The 23,729-nt window shown below is 40.7% G+C and overlaps 1 protein-coding gene across 2 annotated transcripts in view; it reads right to left on the bottom strand.

Annotated features, from left to right (window-relative positions):
• The window catches only part of VIPR1 (vasoactive intestinal peptide receptor 1), a 997,445-nt gene that overhangs the window by 666,363 nt on the left and 307,353 nt on the right, over positions 1 to 23,729 (bottom strand). For both annotated transcript variants that reach the window (XM_069210994.1, XM_069210995.1), the window contains one exon: positions 13,076 to 13,172. In XM_069210994.1, the coding sequence (XP_069067095.1) occupies positions 13,076 to 13,172 (97 nt within the window). The remainder of the gene's footprint in view (positions 1 to 13,075; positions 13,173 to 23,729) is intronic.

Here is a 23,729-nt window from a genome sequence, read left to right as displayed (position 1 = left end):
ATTCTGGGTAACAGAACCTGGTGAGAGTGCCACAAGTTACCCCATCCTGTGTTCCCCTAGGAGTCTAATTTTCAGAAATGTCCAGGTTTGCTAGGTTTTCTTAGGTGCCGGATAAGCTAAAGGCCAAAATCCACAGATAGGCACTTTGCTCAAAACAGGTCAGTTTTCTTTGGGAAAATGTGATGTGTCCATGTTGTGTATTGGGGCATTCCTTGTCGCCGGCACTAGGTCTACCCACACAAGTGAGATAACATTTTTATCGGGAGACTTAGGGGAATGCTGAGTGGAAGGAAATTTGTGGCTTTTCTTAGATTCCAGAACTTTCTATCACCGAAATGTGAGAAACAAATGTTTCTTTTTGGCCAAATGTTGAGGTTTGCAAAGCATTCAGGGTAACAGAACCTGTTGAGAGTCCCACAATCACCCCATCCTGGATTCCCCTCGGTGCCTAGTTTTAAAAAATGCACTGGTTTGGTAGGGTTCCATAGGTGCTGGCTGAGCTAGAGGCCAAAATCCACAGGTAAGAACTTTGCAAAAAACAGGTCAGTTTTCTTTGGGAAAATGTGATGTGTCCATGTTGTGTTTTGGGGCATTTCCTGTTGCCGACACTAGGCCTACACACACAAGTGAGGTACCATTTTTATCAGAGTCTTCTGGGAATGCTGGGTAGAAGGAAATTTGTGGCTCCTCTCAGATTCCAAAACTTTCTATCACCGAAATGTGAGGAAAAAGTGATTTTTTGCAAAATGTTGAGGTTTGCAAAGGTTTCTGGTAAACAGAACCTGGTGAGAGCCCCGCAAGTCACCACAAACTGGAGTGCCCTAGGTGTCTATTTTTCAAAAATGCACAGATTTGGTAGGTTTCCATAGGTGCCGGAAGAGCTAGAGACCAAAATCCACAGCTAGGCACTTTAGAAAAAACACGTCAGATTTCAATGTGAAAATGTGATGTGTCCATGTTGCATTTCCTGCTGCGGGCATTAGGTCTACCCACGAAAGTGAGGTACCATTTTCATCGGGAGACTTGGGGGAACACAGAATAGAAGAACAAGTGGTATTGTTCATTGTCTTTCTATATATTTCTTCCTTCCAAATGTAAGATAGTGTGTAAAAAAGATGTCTATTTGAGAAATGCCCTGTAATTCACAAGCTAGTATGTGGACCCAGGAATTCAGAGGTGTGCAAATAACCACTGCTTCTCAACACCTTATCTTGTGCCCATTTTGGAAATACAAAGGATTCCTTGATACCTATTTTTCACTCTTTATATTTCACCAAATGATTTGCTGCATACGCAGTATGCAATGAAAACCCATTGCAAGGTGCAGCTCATTTACTGGCTCTGGTTACCTAGGGTTCTTGATGAACCTACAAGCCCTATATATCCCTGCAACCAGATGAGTCCAGCAGATGTAACAGTATATTGCTTTTGAAAATCCGAGATCACTGGAAAAGTTACAGAGTAAAATGTGGAGAGAAATGGCTGTTTTTTTACCTCAATTTCAATATTTTTTTATTTCAGCAGATTTTTTCTGTAGGAAAACGATGTAGGATCCACTCAAATGTCCCCTTGCCGAATTCAGAATTTGGTCTAATTTTCAGAAATGTTTACCTGTCCAGGATCCAGCATCGTGTCACACCCATTTCTGTCACTAACTGGATGCAGGCTAAAAGCAAAAAAATAGTAAAAATGGGTATGTCCCAGTAAAATGCCAAAATTGTGTTGAAACATGTGGTTTTTTGATTCAAGTCTGCCTGTTCCTGAAAGTTGGAAAGATGGTGATTTTAGCACCGCAAACCATTTGTTGATGCCATTTTCAGGGGAAAAAACACATGCCTTCTTCCCCAGCCCTTTTTTCCCATTTAAAAAAAAAACAAAATTTTGGTTAATTTCTTGGCCCCCTCCAGGGCAACCCACAAACTCTGGGCACCTCTAGAATCCCTAGGATGTTGTAAAAAAAGGAGGGAAATTTGGCATGGGTAGCTTATATGGACCAAAAGGTATGAGGGCCTAAGCGTGAACTGTCCCAAAGGCCTGGTACCTGAGGGGGAAAAGGCCTGGCAGCGAAGTGGATAAAAGCATGGAATAGCATATGCTACTGCAACATTGGGAAAGAGTGAACTGTCCTGACTCCCATCTGGTTAACATGTTATTTCCTTCATGTTTGTGAATATCCAGTCCCTCATTTTGAGGAAAAAATATTTGAGGAGTGAGAGGATTTAGAAATAGAGGAATAAAATATTTGCCATCTCAAGGAAATCAGATATTGGTACGTGTCTGTTCTTAACTGACGTGATCCTTTACATAGTTGCAGGCTGGTAGTAGGAACTCGATTTGCTTGCAGCCTGCACCCTGCCCATACCTGCACACATCAACATAATGGCTCTACTCCTGTGCCTGGCCACTGAATTTTTCCAAGGTGGACAATGGAGGCACCATGTTTGTTTCACAGACAAGTTAATCATGATGGTTGTGACATATACTGAGACATGTTAACAGGCAAGTGCATCAGTTTATAACCTTGCCACAGTCTGATGTAGTCTTGATCCAACTATTGCTAATAATGCATTACATATGGGAACTGTATGCCATAAGATTAGAGTGAGTTGAGAACAATTTTAACAGTTGATACTTGAGGATAGTTCTCTGAGACTGTGTATGAGGTCTACTTCTGTAATATGTGGAAAGTCTGCAAAGTTCAGAGTGGCAAGAGGGGTGACACCAGATGTAGTTGCAAGAGAGGAGTGATGAGTTCTTACCTGGTCTTACAATGAGAGTCCATGGAATAGGTAGGCCATATAGCAGGTCAGAGTGCATGGTAGTGAGGGCAGATTCCTAGAGGGGGAGATTTTCAGGTAGATCATTTGCTGCCTGTATCCTGGAAAACATCTCTTTTCTCTTTCAACTGAGCCCTCCCAAACTGGAACTTTTTCTTTAGGGTCTCCCCTCCCCCACAGTGTGTGCCACCAACACCAGTGCATTAAAATAGTTTCCCACCTCCTGCCACATGGCCACCTTCTTCACTCCACTGAGGATATATGAAGGCAGACTATGTAGTTCAACTATAAAGGTAACTACTAGGTCAGAGTAGGGCTGGATGTATCTCAAATCTGCTGCAAAGATCCTGTTAGTGATGCACTTCAAGAAACGGAGGGCAGAACACAGAGTGTGGGGTACATTTGTGTGACTGCAGGGATAATGTTTCCTTTGTGTGAGATTTGGTTCAGATGCATAGTGTAAGGAAGTGAATTGTTAATTGGGTGGATGGAAGCCCCTCAAGTAATCAAGTCTCTAGCTGTCAGGTCCAGTCAGAGGTTTCAGTATTTTACACCTGGGCCCATACCTTGGTCTATGTCACATAGCAGACATGCTTAACTTGATGAAAATGTGTCAAGCATTTCGAAGTACCAAACAGTTAAAAATTACATAAAAAAACACAAAACAATTAAATCCCACTCCAATTCATAAAAAGTGGGACACGCGTATAAAGAAAAACTACACCAAAACTATCAAAATTCCATAAGGGGAACAAAAAATATGAATTTTTAAAGATCTAATTAAAAAAGCACCCAGAAGTACCAATGATTGTCTATGTTAGTGGCTAAGCTGGACTAAGGAACGGTTTCAGGCTGACTGCGATGAAAGACACATTTTTCCAGCTGTACAAAGTTACAGGCTCTATTTGAGAAGAGGTCCAGTAGGGTGAATTGCTGTTGGGCAAGGTCACACTGAAGCCGTTGGTTTGGTTGGAAAAAGCTCAGAGTGGGATAACTCAGATTTTGTGCCTCAAGAACTCATCTCATTGATCAGATCTTTAATTTGGTGCTAAACTTTAGCTCTCTATGTTTGCAGATGCTTTTCAGCTCCACCATCCCAAGGCTCTCAATGGCAGATGGATCCGCCTTCATGTTCCCAAAAAGAGTTAAGATGCAAAATTTGACAAAAAAATAATTGAGACAAATATAAAATTAGCTCAGAAAAGACCTAATGACAAATGAAAATCAATATTTGCTGTTAACAAATTTAGAGATTTTTAATTTCAATGTTTAAAATAAAGTGAAAATGCTAAGCTCAAGTTCTAGGTCTCGCTGCTAACACCAATAAACGAAAGTAAATTATTAATTGGGGTGGCTGGAAGTCCCCTGCGAATATTATAGTAACTACCCTGTTAGGTCTAGTCAACTGTTTCATTGATTTACACATGAGCTCAACCCCAGGTAGCTATTCCACACAGCAGGAAGACTTTAGTTAAAATCTGTAATGCATTTAGAAGTCTCAAAAAGATTAAAAAGTCAAAAGAGACAAAAAACATAAAAGGCAATATAAAGCAACAACACAATAAAAACCTCACTTCAAGTTATAAAAAGAGAGAAAAAGTGAATAAGGAAAATTACACCAAAATGGAAAAACTCTAACAAGAGGCAAAGGGGATGCAAATGTTAAAAGATTTAGTGAAAAAGCACTAAGAAATATTAAAGCGCCAGTGGTAGTCTATGGGCGACCTGGGACCTAAGTGCAATTTCAGGCCAACCACAATAGAGCTGGGTTGGATAAACCCAGTAGGTTTGTTACATCTGTAGATTTTACCTTGGTATGCGGTCTTTGAAATTAAATCCGAAATCCTCCAGCGAAGCAAGGTTGCTCACTGAATCCAAGAAGATGTCTACAAGGCTGGATAGCCATTGGACAAGCTGCTGGTTTGAACAGAATAAGGTCCAAGCAGGAAATTTCAACTTAGGTTGTGTTGTGCCTTACCCTGACAAGGATTGTGGTCCCTACTTCAACAGGGTGCATACCTCTGCCAACTAGAGACCCAATTTCTAACACATCATTCAGTTGTGTCAGCTCCTCCATCCCATCCTGCTCAGGATGGGCCATCAACATGAAGATGGCCACTCTGTCATACCTAAGCTTCCTTTGTGTATGGCTGTCTAGAGGGAATGCACAGGAGCCCAGCTGTCACCCACTCAGCTGTGTATTTAGAGACAGGCAGAAGGCACCAGGGGCCAGATGTATCAAACGTTTTTGCAATCGCAAACTGCACAATGGGCCGTTTGCGATCGCAAAAATGCATTTTGGTATGTATCAAGTCCAATTTGCGATTACATACCAATTTGGTATTAGGAAGGGGCGTCTACGGCGTCCCTTCCTATTACCGAAACACACAGGTATGTATGATTGTTTTGTGACCGTGAACACCACTTTCAAATTTGTGCTAACCCATTCGCAAAGAGGAAGGGGTCCCAAAGGGACCCCTTCCCCTTTGTGAATGCATGAGAAAACATTTTTTAAGAGCAGGCAGTGGTCAAATGGACCAGTGCCTGCTCTTAAAAAATGAAAAGAAAACTTTTTGTTTTTCTTTTTTAAACACATCCCATTTTCCTTTAAGGAAAACGTCCTGCTTTAAAAAAAAATTGCTTTATTTAAAAACAATCACAAACAAGGTGGTCTGCTTAGCCCAGAAGGCCACTATCCCTGTGATTGTAGCTATTTGCAATGGGTCACAAATTGCGACCTACCTCATGAATATTAAGGAGGTAGGTCCATTTGCGAGCCCTTGCATATCGCTATATGAATCTCCTGCAGTTTCATACATTCCAATATCAATTACTTAATTGCGATTCACAAAAAAACGCAATTTGGTGATCGCTATCGGAAATCATGATACATCTGCCCCTAGATGAATTAAAGTAAGAAAAATCTAACTTCCTAAAAGTGACATTTTCAGGATTACATTTTAAAATCCGACTTCACCATAAATTTTAATTTTAAATAGGTCTGGGCGGAGTTCACAGAGTTCTGCTATGCGGAGCTCCGCGAAGTCCTCAAAAAACACTCCACTGCTCTATGCTATTACGGAGTTCCACAAGCGGCAGAGTTTGAGTAAGTTGAGCTGTTCACACTGATTATCAGCACTAGGAGTTTCTCTTGGTCTGTAAAATGAGTGCGAATGACATCATGCAGAGAGCCAGAGGCGCTTACTTTTTTCGGCCTCTCGAGTGGATTTTCTACTTGAGTGCCAGCTTCCGCAACGTGAGCAGCAGCTTTCTGAATGTGAGCAGTAGTCACCTGCTGACACCGCTCACATTCAGAAATCTTGCTCGCAATCGCCAGTTTAGCGATTTCTTGCACTCGCCAACTAAATGTCACCCACCCCTAATTTTAAATGTGATTCTAGTGACACCAAATTGGGGGTCCCATCTCTTCCCAACTGGAAATTACACTCATAAAATGTAAGAAGGTGATCTCAATGTTAACCTATGGTAGAGATAGGTCTTGCAGTAGTGAAAAACACTTTCAGGAGTTTTTCACTACCTGGACATGTAAAACTAAAAAGTACATGTTCAACGTTTTAAATATACTGAACCCTACCCTTGGTGCTGTCCAGGGTCTACCTTAGGGATGACTTATATGTATTAAAAAGGAAGGTTTGGGTCTTGCAAGAGGGTTAACTTGCCAGGTTGACACAGCAGTTTAAAACTGCACACACTGGCTCTGCAATGACAGAGCTGAGATGTGTTTGAAGGGCTACTGCAGTGGGCGCAATCAGTGCTGCATGCCCTCTAGTAGCATTTAATTTACAGGCCCTGTGCACATGTAGTGCCCTGTACTAGGAACTTATAAGTAAAAGTAAATTAAATAGGCCAATTTTGGATAAACCCATGTTATCTTGTTTTAGGGAAAGAACATATACACTGTAGCACTGGTCAGCAGTGGTAAAGTGCCCGGAATCCTAAAGCCAGCAAAAACAAAGTCAGCAAACAGGAGATCAGAAGGTAAAAGGTTTAGGGGAAACCATGCCAATGATTCCAAACCTAGCACCCTGGACCATTGAGGGGATTAATCACAGTGGCGGTAGAGTCTCCGCTGTGATTGACCTAATGGTCCACCTACATCTAATTGCAGCACGCAGACCGCATTCCTGATGGTGAGGATACTCTGTCGCGATGGAGTATCCTTACCGTCAATTATTAAACTGGTCTCCCTTTTGGAGCTCTGGATCTTCCAGAGGGCCAAAGCTGTAGGTTGTATTCAATAAGGAGTTCCAAGGCCAGCTACCTTCTCACCGAGGGCCACCTGTCATGATTTTGCTGGAAAAGTTCCAACCAGGGGAATTCTGTTTCTTTAGCCCAGCATAGTTGCACTTTTGACATATTGGCTTAGTTCGTTGGTGCCCGTCGTCTGGAGGTCTGGAATTTTCTAAGCCCTAACATTTCAGAGTTGTTAGGAGAAGTCAAGTAAAACACCGTCAAGTGTTCCAAGACCTCGGGGAACAGCACCTGGGGGCCAAAACTCACTCCAACAGGGATCACCGGACCACTAGTAGAGTCCAGCCAGGTCCAGTTGCTACTGCCAACTAGGCAATTTGGAAAGCTTGTTGTGTCCTAGTAAGCACACAGGAGATTAGCCAACAGACACTTGCCTCTGTTCTGGGTACAAATGGGAACAGGTCCAGCCCTTCATGTCCCTCCCCAGGTCTCAAACAGAAGGTGCAGTCCATCTTCAGTTCTTCCACAGGTCCAGAAAGTGTTCTGAGATGGGTGTCTTTGGATGCCGGATTTATACTTGGCACCAGTTAGTGAGTGGGTTTGACTCCTGGCTCCTCCATGATCAATGGAAAATTGTGTAAATATTCCCTGGGGCAATATCTCCCACTTTTGCAGCATCCCTGTTTGCCCTATTGAAAACAATCACAAGGTGCACCTTACTCCTAAAATCAAGATTGGGAAACCCTTCTCTCCTGATTCAGAGCCTATGTGTCCACACAGAGGTGTGGCCAGGGTAGTGAGCAGTCCACTTCTCTGTAATCACTCAAAACTGGTTCTTCGGGTAGCTCTCTACGCACTGGGTTTGGTGCCAGCCTGACTTACGGGACTAAGGCTAATCCTCTTCAGGTCTCACCTGACATTTACTAGTGACAGGGCAGGCCCCTTTAAGGTTAATTAGGTCGCAGGGCATAGCCCAACTAGTGTTTCTGCCAGTCAAAGAAAACTGCCCCCCCACCTGGAAGGACACTAATTGAAATGAAGATTTCAGGCTCCTCTTGAAATAAGATGATGTGAATCTGGTATACACTGGAAAATCAGGAGGAAGCAAATAAGAATGACAGCGAAGCCAGAAATGTTAACCAATGGGCAGGCTCCAAGCTCCTTGTAGTAAGTATTATCTCTTACAATCGACAGTTCATTGCTGCTGTCTTAGGCAAGACCTAAGAATGAGTTAGTTAGTCAATTCAATTAATAATTCATAATAAGCAAGAGGCTTTAACATAAGGTTGACCTCCAGAATTGAAATATTCGAACTACACAATCAATAACAAACTGACATAGAGACTGCTCAGTTTAAATGCCAAGAAAGGCCTGGCATACATCATATAAATGGTACATTTTATAGGTTCAGGGGAGTAGAAAACCATGCTATCAAGATGGTGTGAAGTGGCACCATATGGCTGAACTAAGAATGCTACAAGACATAAACCAATGAACATCACACAAATTGTGTTACATAAAACAGACTACTCTCGTGACCACCCTTGTTAAGAATAATAATTATCCCATTTTCTCTACGTACAAAAGAAATGACATTGCATGATTGAACAATAAATCATTTAAAGAAAATAAACAAACTGTTATGACTGCAGGCAGAAAAAGCCTTGATTATTTTAACTTCTCCAACCATCTCTAACATGGTTTGCTCTAAAGATACAAAGTTGGATTTCATAATGGAAGCAATACCATGAAATGAATGCTATTTTGACTTCTTATGAAAAGGAAAAGCACAGAAGAGAAAGAACCATACACGCAGGTCACGTTTTGAAATGTGCACATGGACAAAGACCCAAGCATTTTTTGCAGCCTAGGTATGATAACTTAACACATGTAAAACAACATTTTCTAAATATTAAAAACACTATATCACACCCAATCCTTATTATGGGCCTGATTTAGATATTGTGGACGGGTTCCTCCATCACAACGGTGACAGAATTCCTAGCTGCCAAAGTCTAAATGCCATTGGAGATAATGGGATTTAGATTTCGGCAGGACGGGATATTTGTCAGAGTCATTAGAAAGTAATCCATCCGCCAATATCTAAATCAGACCAATAGTGTCATCATTGTAAAATATTAAGAAACTGCACTTTAATGTATGGCTTCTATAACACCCATGTGCTGTCTGTACAAAATGAAAAAATGCAACAGCTAGCTCAACAGTACATGTTTGAAAAGCCATAAAAATTAACCTAAAGGAGCACAATCAGTATGCAAGCCACACATGACATTGGGCATGTATCATTGTCATGGCAAGGGAAGCAGTAACTCTAATGTGAGTGATGAGCATGAGGGTCTCCGCTCTGTATTTGGGTTGTAAACAGCAGGCATAGACCTAATGCACTGGGTTCCTCACACCTCTGGACCTTGATGTCATTGCACCTCCTCCACCAGTAATAGTTATGCCTGTGGCCAGTGATTAATTTGTAAGAAAATGAGTGCCCGTGCCCAAAGCTCTGCTCAGAAGTCCGCCAATGCACAGTTAAATGTTGGTGCATCAGATACCATGGCTGCGTAACCTTGAATCCACATCAGTCCTCTTAAATACACTACCAAACACACCTTACCTCATCTCTCGCATGCTGGCTCTTACTTTCGCCCTTTGTTATATTTTGTCTGCCTGTCCCTTCCTCCGTCTTTCGGCTTTGTATGTGTTTCCCCTCTCTAGTTCTTTGTTAATGTCTGATGCGGAAACTAAATGCCGGTCCCTAAAGATGAGTGCCGTGGCTCCCATTAGCAATCACTGGCTCAAATCAAGCACTACTTGTGGCATTCACCACGGCACTATACACTGAACCGCATGGTGCACACATTCAAAATGTATTTCCTTCTAATTCATTTCGCATTATGTCATGCATACAAGTTTATATTTGATGTTGTTGTCATATGTGCTTATGTCTGGCTCCTTAAGTACACTAAACAATTCAACACTGAACCATAATTGTTTTAGCGAAGACCAGTGCTACAAACTCTTTAGCAAAAGCACCAGCGGCGAAATTCAGGATTAATTATCTTTTCTGATGCCTGAAAGCACCGCAGTCTCATTAATTTTCCAGAAATGGCAGCTTGCCACTGCCAACAATGGACGTTCACTCACTGCATATTTAAAAGCACCCCGGCTAGCAGGAAGCTCTGATTTACTATCTACCTGGCTGCACGTCTGCAAGCAATTATCTCGGATTCATGGTCCATTCCGGAAACCATATCCTTAAGCAATCACAATTTACTCACTTTCCTTCTCTGAGAAATTAATGGCTACTTGCTATGTTCGCAGAGATAATAACGTAGTAACGCAAAAAAATAATAATTGACGCTACCATAGTCCTCTGAGAGAAGGGACTTATGGGCTGCCAGGCTAATGTAAGTAATGCAAATACCGCTTTCTGGCTGGGGCAGGTCTACACAAATATTTATGTAATGTGCCAAGGAAGTAATTGAGCAATCTTGAATTGTGAATACAACTCATTATTACTAAGATATGTTTTCCTTATAGTTTCTCAAAAACAAACCTTCCCAAATTAGGAAATGAATTTGTACTTTTTGTAGTTGCACTTAAGGTCCCTATCTTGAGGTGCCCGTAGCGGATTGAATCTGTGCAACAGGAATGCAGGTAAATATTGTTTAATGGCAGCTAACAAAGAACTTGACACACATAGCTGGTGGTAAGTACAAACTATTATCATTAAAGTCACAAAACTGTCGACCCCTCTTAGTACGTCAAATACAGGTGACCAAGAATAGTGCTGCATTTAACCTGTGTGTAGATCAGTGTGATGATATGATTACAGGAGGCCCAAGGATATCAGATGCACAGTAAACATTCACAATAAATGCACAGTCTTTTACACATAAGTCTACAAGAAATGAAAAGAAGTCATCAACATTTTGACAATCTAAAGAATAATAATTGGGTGTTGTACTATGCAGTGTCATGAGGCTCTTGACTCGAAGTGACACATGTGAACACATAGATCGACAAACATAGACATTCGGTACAGGACACATGACAGTACATTCAGTAGGGAAGGAGGGGAGCAAATGGGACATATTGGCCAATAGAGGCTGATTTTAAAGTATATATGTGGTGTTAGGCTACCCCACAGATGAGGTACTGTTATCAGAAGATGCTAAATGTGCACCAAATGTTATACCTGCTGCTAATGTCACCTTAAATTTTGAGCAAGTTACTTGCATGGTGCTATGGAGGTAAATTTGATAACAGCTAGATATACCCTTCATTATGGAGTATGTTATTCCATTTGTTTATTAATGTACATTGAATTGAATCCCTCTTATGGCAGTGTGTTCGGATGGGATGAACTGTTTTTAGGTAGTTTATTGGGTATGAAAGTGGAAACAATTGTTTCAGGCAGCCTGTATTATGCATCATGTGATAGACATATATTGCTGACATTTTTCTCTTTCACCTGATTATCTAGTTCATGCATTTACTTTGAAAGCCTCTGGTTCTGGTCTTCTCCTTCATCTAACTAGGAACTTTAGATCCTCAAAAGTAGATATTAGAAGATCAAGTACCTTCACTACAGAAAGTGGGTGACCTGTATCTCCTTCCAGTGCATTAGAGGTCTACTGTATATACATATTTAGCAATGTCATGCTTGCCCTTAGCCTGTGTGACACATTAGCCACTTGTGATTATAAAAGCAACAAGGATTTTGATCTGACTTTCCAAATGGCAGGCCTGGAAGACCCCATAAATATGCAAGTAAGTTCCCAACTCACAATGTAGAGGGAGAGACTGTTAATCCCCATTGGGTGGAGCAACTGGCAGTGCATAGATGACCCACATTGTTAGAAAGTGAACAGATGGAAGGGCAAGCATTGTACTGTATGTTATTGCTGTTTTGTACTGATGTTGACATAGCGTTTTCCATACCTCTTGCAAGGCATGAAGTGCTTTCTCAATTGTTCAGTGTGGAGCTGTTTTACATCATTAAGTTAAGTAACCTGGCTGGCAGCAAAAAATCACCTGGTCCAGTCCAACAATTTACTTTTGCATCTCTGTCTGTGTTGGTTCACACTGAATTGCCTGATGGAGTTGTCCAATAAACCAACTGTTTCCATCAATGTATTAGCTCAGCACTGGCCTAGGCCTAGACATACCGCAGGTAAGTCCCTTTGCCTGAATCTACATGCTCTGCTACAAGGAATACAAGCACAGCATGGCACCAGGGTCCCCTCCCCTGGGTACTATGAATGGAGATATGTGAGCACCTTTAAAGAGAAATAAAGCATAACCATCAGCACACTGAGGTGAACATCTCATTTAAGAGATCAGCTTCTGCTAGAGCAAATACTAGGAAATCATAGGTATGTGTAAGTAAGAACTCACTTTGATATATTTCCAAGTTCTTTGCGCCATACCATTTACAGAAAAAGTAAAGTTGTATGGGGGGACCAGAGGAGCAGGGAGAAAATTTTGACTTGTTTTTTCCTCTCTCTGGTGGTACTCGGTTGTAGGCTTTTTGCCAAACTGAGCATCTTCGGCTATGTTGGGTGGTGCTGTAGGTAGCATTTCCATTGAGGAAGTGAGCCTCCACAACACTCATTTTCGGAACACTCATAGGATGTAAAGTTCAAATATTATAAAACATGTGCAGAATTTCAATACTTTCAGTTCTGAGATATTGTAATTGTAGAAAATTGTTAATCACAACAAAGAAAACAGAGTCACCTCCCTGGCTTAAGGATCATGTGAACCCTATTTCCACGCTTTAGCCTAGAATTCTTTTCAGTTATTGAGGGAACGTGCATTTTAAAACTTCGTATTTGTTGTAATTTTTATGGTCAGCATTTGACGAATCCTAATACATTGCCAACCATCGCATTGATCATCATTCAGACACAAGTATGTGTCACATCCTTGTCAGTGGCAGTTAAAAACCCAACGACTTTAGGTGTGGTACGTAGTGCCGTCACTGTGTTTTAATTGGAAATTATATAATTCATACCAATGGCAACAGGCACAACAAAAGTAATTAGGAAAAAAAAACAGACGTTTACCTGAGGTATAATTTTCAGGATCAGAATCATCCATGCATTCCTTGCGCTCTCGTTCAATAGAAAGCATTATATTACACTCTGGAAGCATCCCCAATACCTGAACGTGAAAAAGAATCAGAGAAATATTTGATGTATTACTGGTTTCTGTTCAGAAGTACCGCTGTATAACACGAAGTCGGCATTAGTACAACTCTACAAATCAGGGAATTCATTTTCAAAATATAATTTAAGCTTATTATTAGATGATATAAATATTTGAAAGAAAGAAAGAAAGAAAGGGAACAGGGGGGCAGGCACAGAGGAAGGTTTACAAATAAGATACACTTTTACAACTGACATTTGAAATACATGTTAAATGAATTCATAGCTTTGTATTTAATTTCAGACAAGTAATACAGAGTACATCGCTTACCTTTTGACTCAAACATATCATCTGACAATAATGTTGTGGTTGTGACTGGAAAAATATTGTGGAGCAAAATATCGAAGGAAGTGCATCATTTTCTTACTGTTTTACCCAGGCACGGAGGAGTGTCACCCCCGCCAGCAGCAGCTGGTGCAGATCTTTTACTAAAACATTATAATAAACTATTTTTATTATAATTTTTTAGTAAAAGGAGTGGGGCACCAGGCTGTGACCAGCAGTGAGGGGGAGTACACAGCACTCCTCCTCAGAGCGCATGTCTGTTTGGCAGGCCGTCTCGGGCCGGCCAAACACACATGCGCAGTAGGGTCTCTCCAGCCCAGCAACACAGTTGCCGGGCTTGAGAGAGCATGCACAGGCTCCCAGTCTCCTTGGGAATGCCCTAAGCAGCGTCAGGATTGGCTGCAGGGTAGGCTGGGAGCCTGTGCCTGCAGCCTGTCTGCATTAGAGGAGCAGTGCGGTGGTGACTGCGGCGGTGGTGATGGCGGAGACGATGAAGGTAAGTTTAAAAAAATAAAATAATTCACCCCGCCTAGCACTTCCCCACCCCCTGTTAGCACCTCGAGCTGCTCCTGGTTTTACCATAATGTTGTAATTTAAAATTTTGTTTAATTTAATATTGTTTTTAATTATGGTGTTTTGTTGTATTAAATTCTTATTTTATGCTACGTGCAATTGTAAAATTGATGTATTTTTTAATATGTTATAGTAATGTAGTTTTTGGGCTGTTAGGTTTATTAGCGATTGGATGGTAGTGTTTTCTAATAATATATTATTTAATGTTTGCTGAATAATATGTTCATTATTTATAAATGTTAATTGTTTTGCATTTTTAAATCTTTGATTTATTACATTTTTTATTAAATTGTATTTTCAAGTTCTTAAGTTTATTGGGGAGGGGAGGGTCATGTTTTTTCATTATATATTAATCAATAATAATTGATTAATGGGTTAATTATTTTATATGATTTCACTGTTATTTATTTGATTAGTGGGAGAGAGTGAGAGAGAGAGAGATAGAGACAATACATAATTGGTAACTGTTTAATATGGGCTCACAAGAATTTTTTTTTAAAGTGCATCCACATCAGCTGCATTGTGAAACATTTTGCGGTGATCCAGTAAGCGGGGGACTAGAAAAAGGATGAGGCCCCAAAATTGTTTCCCATGTTATTTTCCATAGGATTTTTTTAGATTCAATGCACAAAAAATGGCTGAACAGAATTTCACCAAATTAGACAAAAAGTTAGATTTCTAATCAGAAAGTGTGCTTTTCATCATCTGGTGTAAATCCGTTCCTCCGTTTTTGAGAAACTAGTGGTTAATTTGTACTAATAGCAGGCAGGTTAGTCCAGCAGGAGCTCCTCAGAAGTTCTGTGTGACTCCTGTGGTACTGCAAAAATAAAAAATAGACCATCCTGAATAGCTCAGAGGACTTTTTTCCCCAGTCAGCTTCTTCGGTTTAGCGGACTGAGCAATCTGATTGGCAGGCCGCAACATGAAACACTCACTTTTTTCTCTTCTCCTGAAAAGTACACCGACTCCCAGTTTCACTGGTTTCAGGTGCTTTATTATACATATGGATATGCTGTGAGGTAGCTCACTAACCCAACACCTTTCAGCTCTATCGAGTCTTGATCATGGGTAAGTCTCTCTGTATTTGGGAATGACCACGTGTTTTTAAAGATACCTGTCGTATTCTCCTTCAGAGTGTAACATTATAAACATAAGTAAAACATTTCCAGGTGTCAGAACGCAACGTAATTCACATAAAAACTTCAGTACCATAACGCTGCCTTAAAAAACACATTGCCATTCCCAAATACAGAGAGACTTAGCTGTGATTAAGTGTAATAAAACACCTGAAACCACTGCAACGGTGTTCTTCTTTGCTGAAGAAGAGAACGAGTGACTTATGTAATATATATATATATATATATACACACACACACACACATATATATATATATATATATATATATATATATATATATATATATATATATATATATTTACACAGTGGCAGTCACCACTGTGTATTTATTGTTAGTACATAGTTACCATAGGAAGAACATTTTTTTGGTTTGCCTATAACTTTTGGTGAATTGTCACAAAACTTTTTTTTTAAATTCATTCACCTCAGCTCCTTCCATGAAAGTTTTGGGGTAATCTGTCAAGCAAGTAAAAAAAGGGGGTCCAGAAAGGCAGTTCTCCAAGTAATTTGGCGAGGAATTTTAAATAATTCCACAGCCCTAGTGGCTACACAGATTTACACTAAATCTGTTACAAAGTGCAATCTCTACCCTGGTGTAAATCTGTTCAGTAGTGTTAAAAGAAAATGGGGTTAAAAAATGTATGCATATCGGCATAGTTGGGTTTGTGGGAATGAATTGGCTTTTTATATCCTAAAATGATACGTTTTTAATTTTCTTCTGATCTGTCAGAGATCCTTTGCCATCATCTTACAGATGTTTTCCACACTAACTCTTCAGGACTGCCTGACACCACAGGCTGTATCCCTCCTGTGCACTACCCCATTTCCATTGTTCTGGTGTTTTATATAATTATTTCAGGTAATCCATTGCCATCTCTTCAGAACCCACTAGAAAATCCATCAGTAAACCTGGTTAATAATTAGTTTGGAGCCCCAGGAAAAGATAACATCCACAGATAAACTGCAAGGAATAAAGTTAGTCATGTCTGACCTGAGTAGGCAGTGTCCTTTACAGTAACTCAAAGCTGACACTAGTAGCTTGGCGTGGCCCACACAACCTCCCAAGCTAACGCTACACCGACTAAGGACACCTACCATTTTCAGAACTGAAGTACCTTGTATGGAAGCTCAATGTAGTTGAACGAATGAATATGGTTCCCATAGGAGAACGGTGGTTCACCACCCATCTACATCTGTTAAAACTGAGTCTTACTTAACACAGCACCATATTTTGTCTGACTTTTTTTTGCATATTGGCGATTTCCAATCTTGTAATATCAGGTTCTGTTTTATTTGTGTTTGCCAATCTACCTTTTCACTAGGCGTAAGTATATAATTACTTATGGGATATACATGAAAACCTGGTTAAAGGAACTGGACCAAAACAGGGCACATAAAATAGAACGGTGCAGTATTTTTATTCGTAGGTTTATTTGTACTTTGTGTTTTTTGTATGCTGCAACAAGCAGTGTATACCCCAAGACTACTCGCCTCAGTAAACAAGGGATGGTTTAGGGCAATATGATGCCCTGATATTGAGAAAGCAAAGCTGTTATTGTTTTTTTGTAATTTTAGTTCAGATTACTTTTGCATTGGTTTCATAAAGGAATTTCACAATAATACAACTTGGTTGGAAACGTATATCCAGTTTAGATAAGCATATTTAGTAAAGAAGGCAAGCAACAGCTGAGTGATGGGTGACTAAACAGTGCAGCATGGCACAAAACGGGAATCTTAGAAAAAAAGCATGGTTGTGGCTGAAAGAGCACCTTGAGAACCAGACACACTGTTCTGTGATTAATAAGATATTAAACCTACAATGAGGACAGTGATGGGCTAACATGATGGCTTTACCAACCCCCTTGTTACTGCAGGACAATATTTTTGTTGGACAGAATATTTCTCCATAATAATGAAAACATCTAACGAGAGATGTTGTGGAAAGGGAGATGACAAGCCTATACTGTATATTTCCACATTATTCTCAGAGTTCTCTTTTAGTCGCAATATGTTTGTGGAATTTCCAACATAAATAACATTTGTGCATTGTTCTTGCACATGTTGCCAGCCTAGAATCTGAACATGGTTGCCCTTAATGGTATGATCAGTTCAACCCTTTCCATCCTGTTTACTGGCTAACTTGGTGATTAGGGCCCAAATATAAATATACTCTAGTCTTTGGCAGACCAAGATAGATATCATTGCAATAGTAAAGGACGGATGACAAATTAGTGTTTATACAGGGAGTGCAGAATTATTAGGCAAGTTGTATTTTTGAGGATTAATTTTATTATTGAACAACAACCATGTTCTCAATGAACCCAAAAAACTCATTAATATCAAAGCTGAATATTTTTGGAAGTAGTTTTTAGTTTGTTTTTAGTTTTAGCTATGTTAGGGGGATATCTGTGTGTGCAGGTGACTATTACTGTGCATAATTATTAGGCAACTTAACAACAAAAAATATATACCCATTTCAATTATTTATTATTACCAGTGAAACCAATATAACATCTCAACATTCACAAATATACATTTCTGACATTCAAAAACAAAACAAAAACAAATCTGTGACCAATATAGCCACCTTTCTTTGCAAGGACACTCAAAAGCCTGCCATCCATGGATTCTGTCAGTGTTTTGATCTGTTCACCATCAACATTGCGTTCAGCAGCAACCACAGCCTCCCAGACACTGTTCAGAGAGGTGTACTGTTTTCCCTCCTTGTAAATCTCACATTTGATGATGGACCACAGGTTCTCAATGGGGTTCAGATCAGGTGAACAAGGAGGCCATGTCATTAGATTTCCTTCTTTTATACCCTTTCTTGCCAGCCACGCTGTGGAGTACTTGGACGCGTGTGATGGAGCATTGTCCTGCATGAAAATCATGTTTTTCTTGAAGGATGCAGACTTCTTCCTGTACCACTGCTTGAAGAAGGTGTCTTCCAGGAACTGGCAGTAGGACTGGGAGTTGAGCTTGACTCCATCCTCAACCTGAAAAGGCCCCACAAGCTCATCTTTGATGATACCAGCCCAAACCAGTACTCCACCTCCACCTTGCTGGCGTCTGAGTCGGACTGGAGCTCTCTGCCCTTTACCAATCCAGCCACGGGCCCATCCATCTGGCCCATCAAGACTCACTCTCATTTCATCAGTCCATAAAACCTTAGAAAAATCAGTCTTGAGATATTTCTTGGCCCAGTCTTTACGTTTCAGCTTGTGTGTCTTGTTCAGTGGTGGTCGTCTTTCAGCCTTTCTTACCTTGGCCATGTCTCTGAGTATTGCACACCTTGTGCTTTTGGGCACTCCAGTGATGTTGCAGCTCTCAAATATGGCCAAACTGGTGGCAAGTGGCATCGTGGCAGCTGCACGCTTGACTTTTCTCAGTTCATGGGCAGTTATTTTGCGCCTTGGTTTTTCCACACGCTTCTTGCGACCCTGTTGACTATTTTGAATGAAACGCTTGATTGTTCGATGATCACGCTTCAGAAGCTTTGCAATTTTAAGAGTGCTGCATCCCTCTGCAAGATATCTCACTATTTTTGACTTTTCTGAGCCTGTCAAGTCCTTCTTTTGACCCATTTTGCCAAAGGAAAGGAAGTAGGCTTTCGAGCCTATACAGCTAGGAGTCAGACAACATGCATAAAGAGGATGATGTGGTCAAAATACTCATTTGCCTAATAATTCTGCACTCCCTGTAGTAATTGTATGAGGCAAGGGGAAGAACAATAAATGGTCATTTCAGAATTTAAAGCTGGAAAATAGGTTTGCAAGACGATTCTGATCTGCTGTATTATGGTTTGATCTAAGTCTATATTGACTCCCAGGTTTCTAGCCACAGAAACCTAGAATGGAGACCACACCCAAGTGAGTAGGCCAAAAATGATGATTCCGAGAGGGGAGAATTTCTAATTATGAGATTTTCGACACTTTCATCTATTTATAGTAGAAGGAGTGGCCGGAGAGATCTAAATGTTCAGTAATACAATACAGGGGACAGGGAGGGTTAAAGGGTGCAGGTACACACAGGGTCTGATTTAAAATGGGAAAAATGTATCTTATTTCAGGAAAACTAATAAACCTAGATGAGAAGAGAAACAATCAGTGAAATCTCTTCCACTATTGAGTGGTATGGATGAGGAGATTTCACCAACAGATCCTCCTCTAGATTATCTCTACTATTCTGACCTAAATCCCAGTTTAAGACACAGGATATAAAACATGTTTCAGACTTTGGCCCGCCACCTTCATCTATCAACCTTGGAGGTCTTTAATAATGTACATTTATTATGACTAAAAAGGCACAGGGGACTAAAACTCACACAACAATCATTTATGATAAAAAATAGAGTTTTCTTGTTAATTTCATTGTGAAAGAAATCTTGAAGATTTATGCTGTACAACATAATAATTTTGCTCTTGGAAACTGACTAACTTGTGACAGATGAGGAACATAATTTACTATAGACAAATAGCTAAGGTGTAAAAGAAGTATAGGGGCAAGGGTTATGGTAATATGTTATTAACTTACATTAAAAAAAAAGACATAGATTGACTGACTTACATTTTAAAAAAACATAGGTTGACTGAAAATTAATCAAAGTTTAAAGTGATGTTATAGTGAGGTGACATAATAACACAAGGTCTGATGTTTAAAAAAACCCAAACCACTGAAATGTACCTGTTATAGTTTAGTCAACTAAATATAACCTTGCACAATCGTCTTGCACAGCTTATGACCTCACTGACAAAAACAAAGGTTAAGATGATGTATAGTTAAGTAAGGTGCTAAGATCTTCATTTATGTTTAAAAAACCCTAGGAATTCAATGAAAACAACAAAGGTTAAAGGGAAGTTCTCTATTTAGGTTTTGTAATAATATCAAAACTAATGTTTAGAAAATAAAAAACACTGACATTTACCAGTTATTCTTTGCTGAGCTAATTATATCTTATACTTCCATCAGGCACTCCTTAGGATCTCACACATTACATCACCCACCACATGCTAAATGACATCTTTGATTACTTCTTAAATGACAAAGATGACCAACAGCTAACCCACCTCAGGAGACCAACTGTCCACAGACTCCCACACCATATTTCTCTAATTTAGCATAGTCCCAGGACACTGAAGCTGAAGCACCAGTAGTGGTACTGTGAGACTGCCCAAACTGTCCTTATTTAGGCTTGTGCAGTCTTACTCTACCACAGCTCCTGCAGGAGTCCCGCTGTACCACATAGACTTTGCTCTCAGTACCATGGGGGTATCAGAATGGAATGGAAGGCTTCATTCCTGTGACACTGAGCCATCCTGCCATGGTCTGGGGCTCTCAGAACAGAGCAACTTTGTTGTGGATATATATATATATATATATATATATATATATATATATATATATATATATATATATATATATAGTGTTTGATTCAGGATATATTATACAAAGGTCAACGTGTTTCAGGATATTGCCTTTTTCAAGAGAGTAAATCGTCATTTCTTGAAAAAGACTCAGATCAGAGTGGCCTGTTGGGGGCTGTGGTATTTTGTGGCCAGATAATAACTGATACTTGGGAGAAAGATATTTATCTGCCCTATAAATAAATGCTATCACAATGATTTCCATATAGGGGAATAACATTTGGTGCTTTCCCACCAAAATGTACGTATAACAGGACATAACAGGTATTTTCTCTTAGTAAATTTCAGCAGGTTTGACAAGATAAAACTTGCCTGAGAAAAATTACAGAGGATGTCCTAATTACCTTTAAATTTGCAATTCAATTTCTGAACAATCAGGTGTTATTTTCACATGATGTACCACCATGCTCTTTGCTCATAATCAGGGGTGGCTCCTCCACTATGGTGAAGGAGTGTTGCCCCCCCCCCCCAGCCAGCAGCAGCTGCTGCAAAACTTTTACAAGAAAACATTAATAAACGATATCTCTATTATAATTTTCTTGTAAAAGAGGCAGGGGCACTGGCTATGACAAGCATGAAGGGGGAGTGTACAGCACTTCTCCTCAGTGCGCATGGTTGGAGACAGCAGGCAGAGACTTTCAGTCTGCCTCAGAGCACCCTGGCTGGGCACTTCACCCAGTCCTAATGCTGCTTTCATGCTGCCAGTAGCATGAAAGCAGTGTTAGGATTGGATGCAGAGGAGGCTGATAACCTGTACCTGTAGTGGAAGACAGGAGCGGCGCGGATCGGAGCGGCGTGAAAAGGTACTTTTTTTTAATTATTATTTTTTTGTTGCCCACTCCATTACCCACCACGTGCCATGCCCCTTTCCCTCTCGCAAGCTAACACTGCTCATAATTAAAGAATTTCTTTAACTTCACTGGAAAGTACCGTTAAAATAAACAGTTTAACACTGGACAATGAAAACTTATACACAAGGCGTTTCACACCCTAAAGGGTGTATATTTATTAGTAAATTGGGTGTATATTTATTAAAAATAATCTGTTTATAAATTAGTCAAGGTTCTAGGCTTGGCGGATTTACAAATGAGTAGCACACTGTTAGAAATGGGGGCTCTAGTTAGCTGTGGTTTACACCCTGTCCAAGTAGGGACCCTCACTCTAGTCAGGGTAAGGAAGTCACGCAGCTAGGATAACCCCTGCTCACCCCCTTGGTAACTTGGCATGAGCTGCCAGGTTTATCTCAGAGGCAATGTGTAAAGTATTTGTACACGCACACATAGTAACACAGTAAAAACACACCAAAAGTACTCTACACCAGTTTAGACAAATAGCCAATATTTATCTGAATGAAACAAGACCAAAATGACAGAAATCCAACATACACAAGCAAAGATACAAATTTTCAAAGATTAAATCTCAATATGACACTTAGAAACTCAATAGCTCCAACTGGGCTATCACAGCTTCTTGACAGAGTTGTTCCCAATAGTCCAACACCACACACGAGGGAGTGCGGGCAAGTCATGGAGTCGCATGGACCCCTGGCACAGTACCTTTGAAAATAATGAGGAAACAACTACGTTGCAGGGAGTCAGGGAGTTGAGGCGTCACTGGAGCTGGTGTGGCATCAGTTCCTTACTGTTACCAGTGAGGTGAGGTATCAGTTCCTTACTACTAGGCAGGGGAGGTGAGGTGTCATTTCCTTACGGTTGCAGGGGAGTTGATGCGGCATCAGAGTCGAGGTGTTGGTTCCTTATGATCTGGTGGGTTGATGAATCCAGCAAGTCAAGATGAGGCGTCAACATCACTGTGTTGTGATCACACCACAGTGCCACAGGTGTTGCGGCGGAGTCGGGTGTCTAGAACATCGGGGATACAGCAGTCAGGACTCACCCTGTGGCCTGACTTCGGAGGACCTCCAGCGGCATCAGGCCTGCAACCTCTATCACAGTTGTTTCACTCAGCAGGGTCCACAGCTCTGGCGCAGGCACGGAGTTGACAATGGTGACTGTTCCAAAGTCGCTTTGGAGTCGATGTACTTGGTTTCTTCTTGGTTACACCCGAACTCTCTCAGAAAGAGTGCCCAGGTGCTGAAAGATGAAGTCTTTGATGTCCCTGAATCTTCAAACAGGAGGCAAACTCAGTCCAAGCACTTGGAGAACCTTTGGAAGAAGGATTTAGAAAGCAAAGTCCAATCCTTTCACTCCCAGGACAGAAGCAGCAAGCAGCAGGCCAGTGCAGCAAAGCAACAGCCGGAGTGGCAGTCCCTCGTAGAACATCTAGCTCTTCTTCCTGGCAGAATGTCCTCAGTCCAGAAGGAGTCTCAAGTTGTGGTCTCAGAGGTCCAATACTTATACTCATTTCTGCCTTTGAAGCAGGTAAACTTCCAAGAAAAGTCTTTGTAGTGCACAAGATCCAGTCTTTCTTGCCCTTGCCCCAGATACACTCCAGGGGGTTGGAGACTGCTCTGTGTTAGGACAGGCAGAGTCCTATTTAGGTGCAAGTGTCAGATCCTCCCTCCACTGTAGTCCAGGAAGGCCCATCTGGATATGCAGGACACACCTCAGCCCCCTTTGTGTGTCTGTCTAGAGTGAATTCACAAACAGCCCAAATGTCAGTCTGAACCAGACATGTATTCAGCAGCCTGGCAAAGCGAACAGAACGATTAAGTAAGAAAAATGCCCACTTTCTAAAAGTGGCATTTTCAAACTTCCAATTTAACAACCAACTTCACCAAAAGTTGTATTTTTAAATTATGAGTCCAGAGACTCCAAACTCCACATCTCTATCTGCTCTCAATGGGAAATTGCACTTAAGAGATATTTTAAGGCAATCCCTATATTACTCTAAGGAAGAGATAGGCCTTGCAATAGTGAAAAATGAATTTAGCAGTATTTCACTATCAGGCCATGTAAAAGACACCAGTACGTGTCACACCTTTTAAATACACTGCACCTTGCCTTAGTCCTACCTTAGGGGTGACTTACATGTAGTGAGATCGGAGGTTTGTTCCTAGCAAATGGATGCACTTGCCAGGTCGAACTGGCAGTTAAAACTGCACACACAGACACTGCAGTGGAAGGTCTGAGA

This window comes from Pleurodeles waltl, chromosome 10, assembly GCF_031143425.1.
Source record: "Pleurodeles waltl isolate 20211129_DDA chromosome 10, aPleWal1.hap1.20221129, whole genome shotgun sequence".
Classification (NCBI taxonomy): Eukaryota; Metazoa; Chordata; class Amphibia; order Caudata; family Salamandridae; genus Pleurodeles; species Pleurodeles waltl.
This window is presented reverse-complemented; position numbering and strand designations above follow the sequence as displayed.